At 34.1% G+C, this 21,174-nt stretch overlaps 1 protein-coding gene across 1 annotated transcript in view; it reads left to right on the top strand.

Annotated features, from left to right (window-relative positions):
• LOC145694826 (dynein beta chain, ciliary-like) overlaps positions 1–21,174 on the top strand; it is a 614,922-nt gene that overhangs the window by 267,797 nt on the left and 325,951 nt on the right. Inside the window, exons 26-31 of the mRNA XM_081771484.1 lie at positions 3,778–4,023; positions 9,440–9,664; positions 10,595–10,821; positions 12,636–12,765; positions 17,946–18,179; positions 20,666–20,844. Of these exons, the coding sequence (XP_081627610.1) occupies positions 3,778–4,023; positions 9,440–9,664; positions 10,595–10,821; positions 12,636–12,765; positions 17,946–18,179; positions 20,666–20,844 (1,241 nt within the window). The remainder of the gene's footprint in view (positions 1–3,777; positions 4,024–9,439; positions 9,665–10,594; positions 10,822–12,635; positions 12,766–17,945; positions 18,180–20,665; positions 20,845–21,174) is intronic.

The raw sequence follows: 21,174 nt of genomic DNA, 5'->3' as shown, positions 1-21,174 counted from the left end.
ATTATCTCCTTTAGTTTCATAAACCGTAAACTATATATACAAATGTTTAATAATATGAAATCAGTTGTATTATATTTTAACTCCTGTTTGCTTATTTTATGTATGTATTTGTTTCTTTATCTAGAATATAGACATGCAATATTTCCTATAATTAAAACACGAAATGGTTGCTGCGCCTCGAAGAACCGCTATGTGTTAAAACCACAACTTTTCAGGAGAAGCGAAAAACATTCCGAACTCTTGAAATTTTGCCAAATATACAAGGAAACACTTGAAAAACATAATAAAATTGATTCTGCGTATATTATGTTCTGGGCATTATTGTAGATTGCTTCAACAATATTATATTACTATTTTTGTGGTTACGCAGCACCTTTCGCGTCTTTATAAGCACATATAGGATTTATATACATTAATCAGTACGTACATGACGAGAACCTGAAGCCTTTAATTTCAATCTATATTTTTTTTTCATTGTTGTGGCGAAACAATTGAATATTATCACATTATAAGGAACGCTGACTGACAGTTTTCAGATTTATTTGCACGACATAACTCATTTTCGACAAAAATGTCACTTGTCACATAACAGTTCTTCGAGGCGCAGCGATGAAGTGTGGTAATAAAAAAGCAGAAACAAGAGTAATACATAACAGTGAATTATTAGGTCTACTAATTACACACGAATAATTACAATGTTTAAAAAAGCAAGGAAAGTTTTTTTTTTTTTAATATAGTTGACTGTTATTAACAATATCAACATTCAAACTGATAGTATGTTATCAATACGATGTTACATTTCCTGTACCAAAATACTCTTGTAAATTAATTCGAAATGTAGGGGGAAACCGTTATATCTTTATAACTTCAATAATAAGTGAAAATAAATTTTAAATAAAGTATAATTCCTGACTTCATTACCGTGCTAAAAAATGTCTCCAATCATTCTTCTTCTTTCCATTTTTTTCTTTCTTAAAACCTTTTGCAAGGCTGTAGTCAGACGAACAATAAATACTCTACAATATTTTACCATTCTTTCGATCCGGTTGCCACGTTTCCATTAAATGGGACAAAAATTTATTTTACATGCGAGAAACTGCTATCGCAAAAGCAGATCTCAATTTAACAACAATGTAAGGCTTCTAATGGTATCATATTTGAACAGCAGAACCAATCAGGAACTTCAAAACTTTAACAAGAATGCTCTTGTATTTGGTTATTAATTATGAACATGCATTGCATCAATAAGATTAGTTATCACCATTCTTTATTGTACTGTATACAAGGAGTACATAAAAGATCTGCGGGATACTCAAAGTTAACAACATTGTATTTGTTATGCTTATAAATACAGGATGACCCCATAAAACGTCCTACATTTTGATCGGCTGTAGCGCTGTCAGCGGAGGGGCGAGAGGGTTGGTGGACGTCGTTTCCGCTCACTACCCTCCTATCGTTTTCCGTTGTCATTATGGCTTCGTCAGGAGCTGATCGCGCGTATGCAGTTGAAATGGTTTTTAAAAGCAGCAGTTCTGTGATTACAATGCAAAGAGGTTTTCTCTTAAAGTTCGCTATTCCATGTAATAAAAATGTCGCTGATCGGAAGATCATCTTGCAGTGGGTTGAGAATTTCCAAAGAAAAGATGCCCTCTTTAGACTAACCTAATTCAAACTCACACTCACGACATCAATTTGACCTCACGTTCACTCAGTCTCACGCTTATAACATCTTTGCGATATCACACTCAATTTTACGCTCACAACATCCTTTCGATATCACGCTCACTCGACCTCATACTCAAATCATTTCGACATGAAGCTCACTTGACCTCACGCTCACAACATTCTTTCGGCATCACACACTCGATCTCACGCTCATAACATGCTTTCGACACTCACTCAACCTCACGTTCACAACATCACTCTCACTCGACCTCACGCTCACATCATGATTTGGAACTTGCGCTCACTCAACCTCACGCTCACTTCGTACTCTTTCTCTCCTCTCATACACACAAAGCAGAATAGTGGCACTGTTTTACCCGCTTTCCGCAGGTAAACTACCAAGACAACTACCTACATATCTATCCCTAACGACATGCGCGACATCCGAGATTGGATCACGAAGTCTTATGACAGTTCCAACACTTAAAGCTTAAATAACCAGATGAATATAATAAACAATGAGTTTATTCTGTTTCCTTTTATTTTCTTTTATATCATCTAAGAGTAGTTATTTTATTTGTGTCTAAAAATATTTGTTTTTGAATATAATACGCATATAGATTATTTAAATTATATGTGTTAGGAAAACCTTATAAGAGTTGCAAGATAAAAATAACAATGGTGTGTAAAATAAATTAACTAACTGTATACGAAAAAATAGGAATATTTTCGCGTCGCGACTTCAGTTGAAAAAGACAATAAGAGATTGGAACTTGAAAAGACTGTCCAGACTAAGTCTGGTACTAAGGGCGCCGATCCTGGTGGGGCCGAGGGGGCCCGGGCCTCCCAAAGCTCATGTCGGCCCCATGTATTTTTATGAATATATATTTTTATATGTATTTTATTGTTATATATATTTCTTTCTATGAATGCCCACCCCAAAGTTACAGAAAAATCGGCGCCCTTGTGGTACCCTTACATATAACCATAAACTGATGAATGAACGGAACAGACTGAATTCGAATTATATTAATATGAAAAAAATGTTGAATAGTTCATTTTTGAAACACATGTACGTACATCGTTTGTAATTTTGGAAAACTTTAAAGAATTTGTCGCTTACACAAAGTTTAAACAGCCATCGGCTTGAATTAAGTAACTGATTGTTGACGTGATTATAAAATAATGGTAAAGAAGTAGTACATTCGATATCCAATTTAATCTCCGAAGTTTAAAAATTATAAAAGCAAAGGTTACTTCTAATCTTCTTTGAAGCACGTCAAGTTAATTTATTTTTATTATTCATTCAATATCAGAACTATCGTACATTACAACCAACAAAGAACGTTCAACTAACAAGGTTGATTCGGGCTATTGAAAGACTAGAGTGGAGAGACCCCTTGGAAGGGCTATCCCCTCGCATTGCGAGGTTTTTCGCCATAGTAGTTGCGCCACTGGCTTCAATATGAGCTACAAACCAATAAAGCACATGCTCACAAATGTATGCACATGCTCTTGGACGCTACAGGTAAGTGAAATCTTGCCTTCCGTAAAGGACATTCCCGTAAAATGAGAGATGTGTATGACTCCTACTCATATAGCCTCTGTAGTGAAAAAAGACTCCAAATTTCAACAAACAAACAACAACAATAACAACTTGAGGTTTGTTTTCTTAACTTAATTATATCCTTTGATGTTTCCGATTACATTATAGCGTACTTAAAAAGTGTCGAATTCTTACGTACACAGCTATAGAAACATGTCAATTTTGTATAGATAATCCACAGAAATACCATATTCATCTGGAATTATGATACTCTATAACCAGGTATTCGTAAAGGACAAGGTATTCGTAAGCTTATAAGATTATTTTCTAAAAATTCAGTTTTTTCTAAAAAAAATAATTTTGTTCCGATTATTGCTAAGAATGTGATGAAATGACTGAATGTCGCTAATATTAAATAATGCAAATACTTCAACTTACTTCTGCATTTATTGATTAATTCTTCATAAAATGTAAATATATGATATTAAATAATTAAACATAAACATCAAACTATCTAATGTTACTATTGCTCCGTAACTATTAAAATTGAAATTATTGTGTATTAGGTACCTTTCGTTTTGACTTACAATACAACACTAGCTGACTTGTTAGCATTGCAATTGCATAAATTCGAAGAAGAAGTCAAGGAAATAGTTGACAAAGCAAGTAAAGAAATGCAAATGGAGAAAACAATAAAAGAATTGGAGACTACTTGGGCTACAATGGAATTCGAACACGACCCATATCCGCGTAGAAATGTCAAGTTGTTGAGGGCAAGTGAAGAACTTATCGAAACACTTGAAGAAAATCAGGTAAGTTTCACTTTCCTTCTTACTCTCTAGTAGCAAATAACTTATTTTCGTATGAATGTGGTAGTTTTAAACTACAGAGAAATAATATTTTGATTCATTGTTTCGTCACTGTCATAATCACTCTGCTATCTATGACAGGTACACGGCATTAAGACTTAATTACCCTGGGCATCAACTAGACTCTTTGAATTGATGTAGCAATTTTGTTTAAATACAATAATATCTTTCGACTTCTCCCTCCTTTTTCTTCCACAGCACCTTCTATCTTGTTCTTCAGGATAGAGTTTCTTCTCAACCAATGTCAAAAGTAGTAGTTTTTCTTCCTCCTTTTACTTATGTCGTTGTTTTCTCCTTTAGTTTTACTAACACTTTCTCATCAATTTTTGCATTCACCCAAGCTATTTTCTTCATTCTTCTCCATATCTATACCATGAAAGCCTCTAGTTTCGTTCCGTCGTTTACTTATAGTGTATGTGTTTTTGCCCTGCACAGTATAAAACTTCAAGTTAAGCACTTTATGAGTATATATATTTTTTTAATTTTGCATATCTTTATGAGTCCACATCCTCAATCTCCAGGACATTCCAGCTCATTTACTGCGAAGAACTGCACTACTTCAGCTACACAATCAACCTGGTACTTGTTTCTTATTATCTGTTCCGCACCAGGATTATTTTAACATCTTTCCGTCTGCACAGTCTTAGTACAAGTTCTTCCCAAATTTGAATTGCTTAGCATTCATAAAGAAACGAGCCGAAGGCTGTAATGTCCACCTTTATGACAGAATGGTAATATTGTTGCATTTGTAACAAACAGGCGTTCCGACAAGAGCGCGGAAGTTCACAATCCGCCGCTAGAGGCTCACGTGTGCAAGCCACGTGTCTTACAAAGCCAGCAGAAGCAAACGCGAATCGTCCAGCGTGGTCAGTCGTATTGTGAGCAGTGCGATAGTGAAACGGAGGTGTCAAAGGAAGAGCAAAGAGGTGTTGTTCGTTTTCTGATGGTGGGAGAAGTAGGGTGAATACATATCGAAGAGTGTCACAAGTGTACGATGAACACTGCATGCTCCTTTCAAGGGTCAAGGAGTGGCACAAGCACTTCAGGGAAGGACGGGTGTCGTTAGCCGATGATGCATGGTCTGGAGTACCACACCGTTTTACGGATGACAAGGTCCAGTTGATTGATGCAGTCGTTACCCAGGACCGCAGAGTTACAGTGAAACCCGTAGCCACCGAAATCAACTTGCGCGTCGGAAGTGTGCACACCTACATGACGGAAAGACTGATCTGGAGCAACGTATGCGTGCAATGGGTGCCCCACAGTCTTCAATCACTACAGGAAGCATGTCGAATGGCCCACTTTCTTGATCATTTGCTGCGCTATGCCAGGAAAGGGAATGAGTTCGTGGCACGAGTGGTGGCTGAAGACGAGTCTTGGTGTCATTACTTCGAACCAGAATCAAAACGACAAAGTCTCCAGTGGGCGTATCCAAGATCACCGCCATCCAAAAAATCCATGTCCATCCACACGTGCATGAAAGATTATGCTGACGTTCTTTTCTTTTATTATAATTATTTTACCAAGGCTCCCTTCTGGTAGACTTCCTGCAGCACGGGACAACAGTGAATGCCCAGCGTTACTCGAAAACATTGACCAACCTTGGCCAAATGATCAAATCGAAACGACCAGGCAAGCTCACCAGTGGTCCATGACAATGCCCTACCTCATACTCAAAGCAGTCGTGCAGAAATTCAAGTGGGAGGTTCTCGGTCACCCTCCATACAGTCCAGACCTCTCTCCCTGCTATTACGCCATTTTTTGGTCTCCTTAAAAAGTATCTGAGGAGAAAACGATTCACCTCGGACTACGATGTCTGGCAGTACGTTCGGAACTGATTTTCAACGCAGCTCAGGGAATTCTACGAGACAGCCATTCATACAAGTAAGAGTTTCTGCTCCTCGGTTTTAGGTTCGTTTCTTTTTGAACGCTCCTTATATATGAATTGTAGAGAAAGTATGCTTACCAAATTCTTTCCCCACTCCAATGCTGATTTCCAATTGCAAAATTCTGTCACAGTAGAAATCTGTTCCCGTAGATTTTTCCTTCAAAACTTCTTACAAGGATAAAATACTTCTTGGTCCATTAGAAGAGAATATTCTAACCAAGGCCTTGTGACTTTGGAAACTACATTCTTTTTAACCGAACTTTGTTTTGAGATACTTAAGTAGATTGGAATGAGCAAGTCTTTCGCCCCGAAGTTCCATTGCTTGTTGAATGCAATTCGAGGTTGTAGTTCCTGTACTTGACAATTTGCTCTGAATATTATCTACTAAATCTTCACCGTGACTGTTCACATTGGTTACTTGTGGTTCACTGGTTTGAGCATTTGATTCTCTCAGTAGGTGAATAACGAACTTATCTATACTATCTTGAAAAGATGTTTATAGGAAATACCATCACTTTAAACTAACAATATTTTATTTTCTCGTAACGACACTCAAACTTTTTATTAGATGAGAAATATAAACACCGACATAAAATAATTAGCTATCTTGAAAATTTGAAAAAATTATTCTTTAGATATCGTTGCGAGTAATATTTCTTGGTTCGAAAATACGAATTCTTCAAGTGTTATAATACCCGTATACTTGAGTCTAAAGTTTAAGTTGTTTGAGCCAAATAAGATTCTTCAATAAAACTATTTAACAGTGCCTATTTATAAATGATGTTAATGACACTACATTTATGCATCAACAAATGTGGAGTATTAATTTTAAAAAAATGAAAAGAAATTATATCACTAACCTAAGTCTATTTTATTAAGAGTATTTTGTTTATTACTATGACCATTCTCGCCAAAAGTATGCTTTGCATTTTCAGTTTAGTTTTGTGAGATTGGAAAGGACAGCTGAACAAAACATATAGGGCAGCGTTTCCCAACCTTTTTCAACTTGCGGCACACTATATGTGTAACTTGAATTCTTGCGGCACACTCATAGATATTATTATTATTAGTTGTTGTAAATATAAAATACAGTGGTATTTTTTCTCTGTGATTACTGATCTCCTCACAGAGAAGAAAGCTCGATCATTGGTTTCCCCCCGTAATAAATCATTATGCATATTTTCCATTCCAATTTAAAACTTGACAACAATTACAATGAAATATAGGACTCAGGTTTCTAAAAATACAATTCCTTTTTCGAAAACTGTATCCAACCTTTCATGAAGAAGGAAGATCAGTAAATAATGAACGAACAAATAAATCCTTTTTACTTTTAAAACACAAATGTAGGAAATTTGTATGCACGTTTGCTTTGTCAAAAGAATTGAATGATATTTTAAAATTTCAAGTTACGAAATTGTCTGCAACCATAAAGAAGCAATAATGGTCATAACAATGATAACAAATACTTTTTTGAACATTAAAAATGTACAGAAAAGTAAATCAGTATGAAACTTAAAATTGTAGATTCACAGTAGAGGTTCATAGTAATGTGAAATACAAATATACATTTTTCCCTATGTCTTGCAATTTGATTGATATAGAATTAATAATTTTGTTTCAATTTCCTCGCGGCACACCAGCGGCCCACTCGCGGCACACCAGTGTGCCGCGGCACATCGGTTGGGAAACTGATATAGGGCCTTATGCAGAGTCGTTTTGACGTACGGTTACCGTCATACCAAAGGCCTGACTACTGCAGGAAACATGTTAGTCGAACTCTTTAGTATGCACTAATCACGCGTCAGAACAACGTGCATAAGGGCCATAATGTTTTACTGCAGCACATTATAGAATTTATCCTAAAAGTTCACGTCTAGTGTAAATATTAGTATATAATGCTGAGATTAGGTTGAAAGACCTTATTTAGGTCTTGATCCTTTGGTGTCCTCCACTTCCCCCGTTACTTTAAACTTCGAGAAATTTGAGCCCCGAAATGACGAAAACTAGCACTGATCGATGAACGATATTTCTATTGTTGTATTGTAATGTAGGTTAAGTAATATAAAAATACCGGTATTATCTTCAGTATTCAAAACATTGCTGCCCCCCAAATGTCTCTGGTCCTCCGCTTGCCCCTCCAAAAAATTTAAAGGTAGCGTCGTCACTGATGCAGATGTAGAGCTCCACACTTTCTTAACCTGTCATATTAACCTGTCAGGTGTCTTAACCTGTGGATGGTCAACATGATGCCAATGCTAATTTTCCTCCTTAAGTACGTACATTATCTCGACGCTGAGTGGGCACAAGAGTCTTTAGGTGCAGAATAGTAGTGGGCACAAAACCAGTTTTTCGGTTTCTGGTTTTTTAGGAAAACCGAAACCTGATTTTGAAAATTTAAAAAAGGTTTTTCGCCGAAAGCGATTTCTGTTTTCTCCAAAACTGGTTCGGTTTTCACCGGAACCGGTTATCTGTTTTCCCCAAAACTGGTTCGGTTTTCACCGAGTCCAGTTTCGGTTTCTTCAAAACCGGTTTCGTTTTTTTCAAAACCGGTTCAGTTTATAAAAAGGAAGTGCAAATCGAAGCCGATATGTTTAAAAACCAATATGTTTAAAAACAAAACTGCTTTTGTTGTAAACGGATCCGGTTTTCAGAGAACAACGAAATTGTTCTGGTGAGAAACCGAACCAGGTTTTGGAGGAAACCAAAACCTGTTTCGGTGAAAACCGAACTAGTTTTTTGAAAACACGGAAATCGAACCGGTGAAAACCGAAACAGTTTCTGGAGAAAACCGAAACCGACTTCGGTGAAAAACTGAACTGGTTTTGAAGAAAAGTGAAACTGGTTTCCACAAAGAACCGAACCGGTTTTTGGAGAAAACCGATTTCGGTGAAAAACATGTTTCCGGGTTTTATAAAATCTAGTTTTGCCCATATCTAGTGCGGACACGACGGAAAATTTATCCGGTTCTGATCTCAAAAATCGAATCCAGATTCCCCAAGTTTCCTTATGGTATAACTTTTCTTGCTTGTCGTCCAGTTGCTTGATTTAATGGTTCTATTGTAACACTATGTCTGGTAACGTTACTTTTCCAATTACCATTGGGGTGACTACCAGGGTAGTGTTACAATTGTTTGTTCGATTCGAAAAATTAAAACATTTTAGATTGAAAATCCATCATTTTCAGCAACTTTCCTCTCGTTATATTTTTACGTATATGCACTCCTAACAAAGCTGACCTATGGCAACAGACTTTTTTTACACCCTGTATAAGAAACTAATCCAGCAACAAATTCAAATTCATAAATATTATTTTATAGAACTATTGAGATACGTGTTACATCGTCCTGTTATTTGCATAATTATCAGAATCGAAAGATTTTTCATAAAATACTTATGGTATTTAGTAAATGCATAGCTTAGATTTCTAATGACAAATCAAAATAATTCATCCTGTCGTTTATTCTATAGAATGCTTTGCAAGGCATGATGACGTCGAAATATGTTGCCTTTTTTCTCGAAGAGGTATCTTCATGGCAGAAAAAGCTTTCATATGCTGATCAGGTGATTAGTATTTGGTTTGAAGTTCAGCGAACTTGGGTCCATTTGGAATCCATTTTTATTGGTTCCGAAGATATCAGAAGGCAATTGCCAGACGATACAAAGCGATTTGAATCCATTGATTCGCAGTTCAAGGTATATTAGTTATTTTTTAAATATAACCTTGTATTTTTTAACTGATACTTTATTAGCTTCGTTATCAGCTAAATATTGCGTTGTTTTTCTTCTTTTATTAATGTGTGAATTCAAAGATTATTTTGCGACAGTGTGCAGTATTGGAGAACATAACTTAAGTTTAACAATATGTTTTTCTGTTTGTTCTTTTTCCACTATTAATAATTCTTTAACATATCTTTATATTTTAAGATGATTGATATATACTGTCCATATAGGCCTACGTCATGAGGAGTGGACCGGCTCCATAAAAAGATTGTGTTACTGATAACATTTAAAAATTATAAATATTATTATCAAGAAAAAACACACTTGAAAAAGATAAAAGCGTTGTTTATTATTTATTACATTACAATTAGATTCTATTACAAAATAACTTCAATTTGTGGAAGACTTCAGAATTCTGTGCTCCTCTCACACATTTTTGTAAAATGACATTGTCGTCGATTTTGACCAAATATGTATTTCTGAATTCACTTAAGAATTCCAGTAAAAATAATAATATAAACATTTCAGGAAAATTTATTCATTTCATTTTCATTATATTAACTAGATTTCGGGACGGCGCCATAAAGAGGAAGGAACACTTGCCCAATTGCTTGGTAAGCCAGTCCACTTCTGTGCGTCGTCCAAATGTTAATATAATGTTTTCATAATTATATCGTATTAAATAATCTGTAAGGAACAAACGAGTTCATTTTTTTAGCTGTTCTGTGTATGTATGTGAAAATACAGTACTTTAAAACTACTAACAAAAACTATAATAGGCAGTTTTATTTTAACATGTTTACTACATTTTAAAGTCTTTTTAACGAATTTTCTTATTATACAGTTGCAAAAGATATGCTCTTACATATTAGAGTACAGAATTATTTTGAAATTTTATTTTAGAGTTTGATAGATGACATGACTAGAACTACTAATGTTGTCGTAACAACGAATAAGCCTGGCTTAGTTGAAAAACTGGAAGCACTGCAGGCGCAGCTAACATTGTGTGAGAAGGCGCTGGCTGATTATTTGGAAACAAAGAGACTGGCGTTTCCACGATTTTATTTCGTGTCGTCTGCTGACTTGTTGGATATTCTGTCCAAAGGAACTAATCCAGAGGCAGTTTGCAAGTAAGAATTCGACTTCTGCAAAGTAGGATAAAATGCAATTAATTGTTAACTTTGTATTTGCTTTCATTAATGTGTAGTATAATTTCTAGCTTTTGTGCGGCCTTAATGTATTTGCATTTTATGATAGTTTTTTCCTGTCCTAGATAAAAAGAACTATATGCAATCTGGGATCCAATACACACGTTTTAGTGAAATTTGGTACTTGCAGAGTTGTAGAATACTCTCTTGCATTTTTTCTACTTTGGTAGAAAGTCAATTAATCTTAAGTATGTCTTCACTTAACGTTATATTGCAAGAATGAAGATCATCTCAAAAATTTATGTTAGGGTCTACCGTTCATTTCAGATAAGCTGATAAGATAAAAACGAGTTTTATCTTCACCACGTTCACTCCTGGGGTCTGATAAACATGAAATTTGATTTTCTTCTTACACCATCAAACTCGACCACGGAGGAATAGAGTGTATCTACATATGACTAATTAATAACTTTCATAATAGGACTACATATTTCAATACATTTTACTATTTTAATATGAATTAGTGGTATAACGAACGATTCCCTCTATCCATCCATGGGACGATATGTTATAATAAGGCATCATCTTAAAGGAAAATTAAGATAAAACCGTCAACTTGATAAAACGTATTGTTTCCACATATACAGTGGCTTCTGGCGATTCTTTTATCTATAAAAGGGAACAGGATGAACCATCCATCCATACTTACACTAATATATTAGTCCTGTAGAACAATTACCAATTTTCATTTATTGACAATTCCCAAATATAATGGATGGACCAATGAACTTCTATCAAAATTTAAGAGGAGTGTACAATGGTACCCATATCTTATAAAAGAGAATGGAACCATAATTATCTATATGATTATATACCGTAAATAATCATCATGATGGAGGATAAATTAGATCAAAAACCTCCCAAATTTAACTTTTGGTAATTTGTTTATTCATAGAGGAGAACGAGATGGGACCATCCAAATTTTGATCGGCGCTATACCTACCCTTCAATTTTTAGTATTAGCAATTTTATGCATTTTTCCGAAAAATTGACGAAGTAAACCCATGTACCTATTCCAAAATTAAGACGAGTTGTTCCTAGATCACGTTACATCACATGACCAGATCACAAGACTCCCAACAGTCAATCAGAGCCAAGTGTCTAATATGGGGACTCATGCTACTAATACATACTTATTTAAGATGTTAATCAGGTAGTGATATATTTACTTCATTGATGAGTACTTTCTCCAAATGTTATTTACGAAACTACCTTGAAGATTTCCAAAATATAGTCGGTCTTAAAAGAAAAGAAAGACCAACGATACGAAAAAAGCTAGTATCCACAATTTGTTATATCTCATTTACACAATTTAATGGAATTACTAGCAAATAGAGCATAAACGTGATGAAATCAACAGAAAATGAAAATGTTATACCTAAAAATCATGAATTTAAAGTAAGTACAAATTCTCAGTATGACTAATTACCTTAAATGTATAAAAAAAAAAAAAAAAAAAAAAAAAAAACGAACGAAGTGAAATAAAAATATCAAGAATGGTTTGATTTTAATTCACTTACAATATGCCGTTTATACTTGCATGCATTAATAACCTGAATAACAGTTTGTCTTTATGAAAGAAATACTCTTCCAAATGTGAAGGAAACTCAGAAACGTTAGTATAGAGGCGCTTAACTAGAATACAGCTTTATAGAACTTCACTGTACATGTATAATAATATAATTAGGTAATTGTTAACGTAGGAGCAATAATCTATATCTTTATATTTATAATAGGCATCTTCCAAAATTGTTTGATGCAATGGCGAAATTACAATTCCGTAAAGGTACAAAAACTGCTTATGGTGTCTATGCAAAAGATGGTGAATATGTAAATTTAAACGGAGATTGTGAATGTACTGGCCCAGTAAGTATCACTATACTCTTCCATTAAGAGCTATGAATCTGACTCGACATGATCATAGATAGATAACTATATTGTTAAAGATATTCGAGGTAAATGTTTTATAAATATTTATTATATTTCACGAGATAATAGATGTAATTATTTTTAAAGTATACGAATATTGAGAGCTCTGAATACGAGAGTTTTAAAATAAAGAATTTACAATATATATATATATATATATATATATATATATATATATATATATATATATATATATATATATATATATATATATATATATGTGTGTGTGTGTGTGTGTGATCTAGTTTGTTCTAAGTTGCGAGGAAATAACCCGCAAGATTTGTCATATATAAGCGAATCGACGGTTCAAGTAAATTTTACCAAAAGAGCTGTGAGAAGAATGTAAATTAATCCTTGTTATAACCAGCAAGTCTGACGAAAATATTGTAAGAAGAAAGAACCCAATGTGCGGCGCTGTGTTATGTCGTATAAGTTATCCCGATCATCTGCCTGTATGAGTAATTTTCAAGAAAGTTTAAATTACTACTTCAGATGTAGGACAAAAACTTGATTCTATTAATTTAGAATATTTTTCATAATTTTTGGGGTATTATTTGTATCTTATGCATAATTTGTTGACATTCACTTTCATACCAGCTGCAACACCAATTACACAGCTTGTAATTAATATAACTTCATAAATATTAAGAAGTTTTACTGTTTCCTTATATCCGCTAAACCAAAGTCTTACTTATAGTTCTTGAATTTACTTTCGATAACCTTGGCAGCAGCATTCAAATATCCAAAAATACGAATAGTATGGAGCTCTGCAAAAACTATACTCGAATTGTAATGTGTTATATATAGATGATTTCAAAGTTTATAAAGTTTGTTGTTTGTTTTCTCGCTTGGTGGAGGATAGGTCAGAATTTAGCCTGCATCGCCAGTGTTTAGTATTCACTATAGAACTAGTAGAAATTAAAATTGAATTTGCCCTCGACCATGTGATTTATATTTCGTTGCATAGTGAGCTTAACCTGCACTGACTCTCAAAGATTAATTTCAAGTTTGCAGAATGTCCTTAGCAAACACTCTCGTTCAAGACATTCTTCTGAGTGTCCATCAGCTATAGCAACAGAAATCCTTTCTATTACTAGTTTTAGAATTTATTATAAATTTCTATATTTTTAATGAGGGCTGCCATGATATTGCGTCCTTTTTGTTGATCATTATAGGCTATATTTTTGTGTGTGCAAACTTAAGTTCTATAACTATTCTATTAGGCCTTGTTTCCATATTGTCAAACTGAAACACAACAGACTAAGAAGGCTATGTGATAATATGTAAAAAAAAAAAAAAAAAGTTTCAACACAATGACAGTGTCTTCATCAGACTTCCACTCCTTTAGTTTGACTTAAGTCCTTTTCGTCTGATACAGTGAAATAACATCCTAGTAGCTCAATGGTTTCTTAAAATTATCTGAATTCCAACAATAGTCGTCAGCGTATGCAAGAATTCTAATAGAGCTCAAAATTTGCGCATTCGCATGCTAATCAATGGAAAAATAACCAAAAAAATCACACTTTGGATCTTCAGTTCGCGCAAACGGCATAAAGTTTGAAAATATGACAAAAAACACCAAAATTTACTTTTACGCGAAAAAATCAGATTTTCGAGGGTTGAATTCTAATAGAGCTCAAAAGTTGCGTATTTTCGTGCTAATTAATAAAAAAGTAACGAAAATAATCACACTTTCGAACTTCAATTCACGCAAACCTACTAAATTTTGAAAATATGACAAAAAATTACCTTTAAGCAAGCAATATACAGATTACTTTTTCTCATTTCTATAGCATCCAAGTTGTCTGAGGTCATGTTTGTTAATAATTCGTTAATCTAATTGATTTTATTCATTTTATTTTCATAATGATTTTTCAGCTCTTCGTCCATTTCTCAACATTTTCCCCTTGAAATGGCCCAGAACTCATTACAAGAAGGTGGCTACAATTCGAGCTCCACCCACACCCTACCCAACTCTCTATCAATCAGGATGTGCTAAATTATGTTGATTTAGTTAATGATGTTATCTTAAATTCAGATCTTTTAATCAAATTTTGGCATTGTAAATATTGAGAGCAAAGTTGCTCTAATGTAGCCATCTCTGTTTTCATATCCGCACACTTTTCCTGCAAACTCTGTGACAATTTCGGGAAAACTTTTAACTTCGTAAGTATGGCATGGAAAATTTAAGAAGTCAAACTCATGCGGAGATTTGTCATGCATAAGTGATAAAATAGTTTCTAGTGTCAAGCTTGTCTAGAACAATTATGGCACCTTCAATAAATTTTGATTACACGGACTACAGTGAGATGATAGATTGTAGAAAATGTAAGCTGTCGCCCCCTCCAGTGCTCGAAAGCTTGACAACAGAAACTATCTTATGCATGACAAATTTCCTCATAAGTTTGACTTCTTAAATTTTCCATGCCATACTCAGGAAGTTGAAAATTGTGTCGAAATTTGTAACGGTATTGTGTAATTTTACATAATAACTTGTATTTACGGGCAAAATGTGCTTTTAAAATATGCACAAGCTGTTCAAAAGGAACAAGAAAAAAATATAAAGAGAAATAGATGTAATTTCTTTTCTGTTATTATAATTGATGTTCTGTTGTGATAGTGATATGACATGTTTTGTAAGTCGTTATAGCAACGGAAAACATAGGGTATATAATATATAGAGAATCCACCTTGTTATATATATTGTACATGTACAATATTTAAAAGTGCGTAAATGTTTAATTTATTACGTACTAAAATAAAAAGGTAATATCTAAATGAAGTGTTTAGATGGATTTTGATAAAACAGTAACCTAGATTATAAAGATATACGGGCTGATGGTTATAACGACATATAAAATATGCAAAACAAGCATTATGCTATTTACAAACTGGTGTTTTTCATAGTAATACCTATTTAGTGGTCGTTATAAATTGACACAGAGTCTACAGGAAATGTATGTCGACAAGAAAACAGAGATGGCTACATTAAAGCAACTTTGTTCTCAATACTTACAATGCCAAAATTTGATAAAGAGATCTAGATTTAAGACAACATCCTTGACTAAATCAACATAATTTAGCACATCCTAATTGATAGGAGAGTTGGGTAGGGTGTGGATGGAACTCGAATTGCAGCCACCTTCTTATGGTGAGTTCTGGACCATTTTAAGGAAAAGAAACGTTGAGTAATGGGCGAAGAGCTGCATAATCTATGAAAATTAAATGTATAAAATCACTCGCATTAACGAATTAATAACAAACATGACCCCGCATAACTAAAATAAAATACTTATGAGGTATAGAAATTTTAAAAATATAATCTGTATATTCCTTGCGTAAAGGTAAAGTTTGGTGTTTTTTGTCATTTGTTTTTTTCAAGTTTAGGCCCTTTGCACGAACGGAAAATCCAAGGTGTGATTATTATCGTTATTTTACTATTGATTAGCAAACAAATATGCAACTTTTGAGTGTTACTAGAATTCGATACTCGAAAATTTGATTTTTTCGTTCCACCGTATTTAGTAGTCATTTTTACCAACCTGTGATACCGATACGTCACCTGTGTTACGTCATTACTCCTTGTAGTAAGACCTGTACCTGAAATGACCTCATGCCTAGTACAGATAAAGGAGTGATGAGCTTTTAAACTTCAGTTAAAAGTGTTTGAAAAATTGTTGAAAATGTGAGGTAAGTGAAGAAAATGGCGTCTTGGAGTTTGATAAGAATTTCATGTATTGGTGAGAGAAAAAAACAGTCAAGAATAATCCTGATGGTAATATAGCGTTCGCCTTGTATAAGACGATAAGTTCCAGACTTCTTTTTTACTAATATTATTGAAGAATTCTACGACCAACTGCTAGATCTAATAATATTTTCTTCGGTAAAATAATAATTTGCTTTTTAACCTCATCTCGTAAATGATAAGGTATTCTGACTCGGATATAAAAGTGTACTCATTTAGTCTAATCTCATGTTCATAACCTGTAGCTCGTCTAAAATCATTCATTCCACGAAAATATGTTAAAATATTCTTCAATTACTCAATATAATTATTCTTCTCAATCGCCTTCTAACAGTAATGTTTAACATGAGTCTTGTCAAAATCCTCCGGGAAAGAACTAGAATGTACTGTGTTGACAATGGTCACATATTCGTGCAAAGCACTGGTGTCTGGCAAGTGTGAATAATCTTTCAGTCATGTTTTTAAATGCATCTAATTTAAGATGTTACAGGCCGGTAGCCAGCCCAAAAATGTAAGGGGGGCGATCCAACCATATTATAGTTCATCACCATATTATAGTTCATTTGCAAGCCTACCGTGAAAATTTTAGGGCGGAGGCAGCAAAAATTTAGGGGGCCCGGCCCCCTAGACCCCCCTGGATACGGGCCTGAGATGTTATCTTCCCATTTGAAATTTTCGAGTTCATCACTGTTGCCCAGCCCTCTAGGGTCAGTCACTTGTTTCGAGTAATTCAAATAGTGGGCCACCACTGTATATGCGTTACCTTCAGAAAAATGGCCCCCTGAATCAGACTCTTTGGACACCCTGTGTATTGTTTACAATCAGTATTAATAAACTGTTTCCTAACCCTTTCTTCTATTGCTATTAATCAATTCTAAATGTTTCATTTATTACTTCTATTATCTATTACTAAGAATTCAACTCTAATATTGGTCGTTTTCGGGAGAGCGGCATATTATTTAAAGCACAGGGGAGCACAATATATGAATACGGACCTGATTATTTTTGCTTAGCCCTTTTAGGAAGAGTAAGTAATTTTCTGTCGTCAGAGTTACTTTCAAGTAGCTTTCATAGATCCTTCTATTATTGAAAACCAACAATGATTTTTGCACCAACCCACATATTTTACTTCTCTGATGCTCATTGTATCTAATGAGTACACCACACGAGAAAGATTTTGATATGAAAACAAACGGCACGGGCACGTTATACATGGCCCATTCTAGTGAGATAACATTTTTGTAGCTCATGATTTTATATTAAGATCTTTGACAAAGAGATAACAGTAATTTTGTTTTAACATGATTTATGCTGTCTTAAGTTTGTAAAACTTGCATCGAATAAATTCGAATTCTCGCTATTTAATCTTCAGGTTGAAATATGGTTAAACCGTGTGCAAGATGCAATGAGAAGCTTCGTCCGTTACAATTTTGAAGCAGCAGTTACTTCGTATGAAGATAAACCAAGAGAATTATGGTTATTTGACTACATGGCACAGGCAGCTCTCTGTGGAACCCAGATATGGTGGACAACTGAAATGAATTTAGCGTTTGCAAGATTGGAAGAAGGTTACGAGAATGCTGTAAAAGACTATCAGAAAAAACATGTAAGAATTTTTACCTTTTATGCACATGGTAAACTATGTGCAACTATTAGGGGAAACCGGAGTATTGCACGAACACTTAAGCTTTGATTATAAATAACTTTTTTGTTTTTACAGATAAAATTAAGATTTCTTTTGTATAGAAAGCTTTTAGTTTATCATGTTTACTTAAGTGCAGAGGAAAGTCAAAAGTAACATTTTTCAACAAATCACTGAGATGTTTTAAAAATGTACCTATGTTTGGGGTTGGCCCAGTGGTCGGGGTAATCCCGAACAATTTATTTACTTTAAACTTTTCTTTACGAAAGAAGCGAAATACATTAAAATACATTAAAATTATGCCGTAATTTGGTATTTCAATCTTTAATAAGAATTATATTTACAAACATATCTCAAATTAATGAGAAACATGACCAGACCTCATCATCTTTGACCCTATTACAAATGAAAGTTAATAGGTAATAGGCTAAACAAAATGTAATCTTGTGAAACAAATTCAGAAATAACGGTGTATTAAGTAAAATATTCATTAAAATGAAAACATTATTTGGAATTGTAGAAATCACAGATACGCGTTAATGTTTTGCTTCCAAGGACAGTATTCTTTATTGGTTCAATGTTCAAATGCGGTTAATAGGCCGAACAAAATTGGGTAACTGCTAATGGACGCTCCTAGGCTAAATAAATTTGTAAAACACTGTGAATCTCACAGAAAAAATTGCACCCTATGATGAAGGATCAGATATCAAAATAAGGTTACGGACTATAGAATAATGAAGTAGGGTACCAATGGCCTAAAATAATAAATGTAACACACTATTCTAATTAACAAAGCTAATAACGCTTATTGCCAAGACATGGTCTATTTATCAAACCAATTTCATTAACTTATTACTTTTCAATAAAGAGGAACTATTTAAAAGATTTTGATAATTTATTTCACACCATGGGGCAATCCTGAACACTCCGGGGTAATGGCAAACATTCTGTCTGACATTTCCCCATGAGACACCATTTTATTGTTAAAGTTGAAACTACTTGTTGATTGCATACAGGCTAGTAAGATTACATCTGTTTACTAACAAGCTTCAGTGGGCGTAAACTTGGGTGTTCGGCATCACCTTAATGTTCGCGAATACCCCGGTTTCTCCTATTTTACATGTCTCAAAATTTTAAAACTATGGAAATAATGTTATATCAGGGGTATCACCGTAGATACCCCTGATATAATTTTATCCATGGGCGACTACAAGTATTTTAAGTATGTAAGATAGGTAACCACTAAACAGACTTTTTAAATATGAAAAATATGACTGGATGCATGCTAAGAAATAGACAAGAAGAACACATTTTCAATAAAAATTTAGACTCTTAACCCGGTAAATACAACATAAAATAGTTGGAATAATATGTAGAACAATGTTGACGTATGTAGAACAATGATAGTGGTTCATCTAATACTCCATAATATGTTGCTCTGCAGCACATCAGAACTCTTGTAAAGGTATCCTAGGATAACAGTTGATTCCGTAATGTGCCAACTCTGTCTGACTTGGAATATGAGTTTTCTCTTTCGGAGTACTTTCTATATTTCTTCTTTGCAGTCAGATGAACAAACAGCAATTAGGGCCTACCTTCAAAACAGGCAGGTACTGTAAATGCAGGAAATTGATTGCAAATATACCAAGTAGTAATTACATTTACCGAGTATTTCAAGTATCCTGATACCAAATATAAAGTGTTCACGAGTTGCCTACATTAACGAACTCGACCGAAATAATCGCTCTATAAACATACCACATTGACTTGACACCTAGTCTTCCGTTTCAGGCGCTGCTATCGGCTGAAGGAATTCCACTCTCTTTCGCTAAGGCTATCTCGCTTAGCAGCTGCTGAATCCTTATTGGCTCAACGCGTGGGTGTGTCGGGGTGTGAGCTTTAGTTCGCATTTTTGCCACGGCTCAAGACATTTTGGCAGCACAATAGCTATTTATTGCAAAAAAAAAAAACAGATTGAAATATTAATCAAGAGTTGTCATGTGGCGTAACGGACGGTCGTTGTATGCATAGCCATGGTTATCTATGATGATGTTAATGGTTTAATTCTATTAACTAATTCGGCCGATATAATCGCTTTACTTATTACAAAAAAATTAAAAATGAATTTTATTCAAGAGTTATCATGTAAAGTAATAAACGGACGGACAAATCAGTATGACGTAGTTATGAGACACACTTGCGTGATCATAACTTCTTAATAACGGGAAAGTAGCCTGGGACTCTTACTTCAGTATCAACTTGAATACATGCATTGTGTGTTATTATGAATTTGAGTCATTTAGTATCTTTACTATTAACTTCGGTTCAAGAATTTTTGAAATTAAGTTATTTTGAAATATTACAAGAGAAAACTATACTATTTGTTTAGATTTACTTTTGGTAAATTACAAAATACAATAGTAGCATTTTCTTTAATATTTACTTCTCAGATTGGCCAATTGAGTGCTCTTATTACTCTTTTATTGGGAGACTTATCTGAAGGTGACAGACAAAAAATTATGACTATTTGCACTATTGATGTGCATGCTCGAGACGTGATTGCAAAATTAATTGTGATGAAGGTTGAAACTGGTGCAGCCTTCCAGTGGCAGTCTCAACTTCGGCACAGGTAGGCAAAGACCTAAACTTGTTCACTTGATTAATTCACAAATAGTTTAAAATTAATGTGGATAAAAATACAACTTTGATTTATAGCTTTGATTTTTTTATGAGGTCAAAATTTTACTATATATGTTACCTTTGTTTGCCATTGCCTTTATTATATTTCATGTCAAGGTACAAAATTCAATTACAGTCTTTGCTATGTCAATCAATCATATGGAAACAAAATACAAAAAGGTATTGTTACCTCTTTCCGGTAGGGGTTTTAATCAAAATTAGACACAAACTTTAAACTTGTAATTAATTAACAACAACCTCTTAACAACACACTTAGAAG

This window comes from Thermobia domestica, chromosome 9 (genome assembly GCF_964235325.1).
Source record: "Thermobia domestica chromosome 9, izTheDome1.hap1.1, whole genome shotgun sequence".
In the NCBI taxonomy this organism is placed as follows: domain Eukaryota; kingdom Metazoa; phylum Arthropoda; class Insecta; order Zygentoma; family Lepismatidae; genus Thermobia; species Thermobia domestica.
This window is presented reverse-complemented; position numbering and strand designations above follow the sequence as displayed.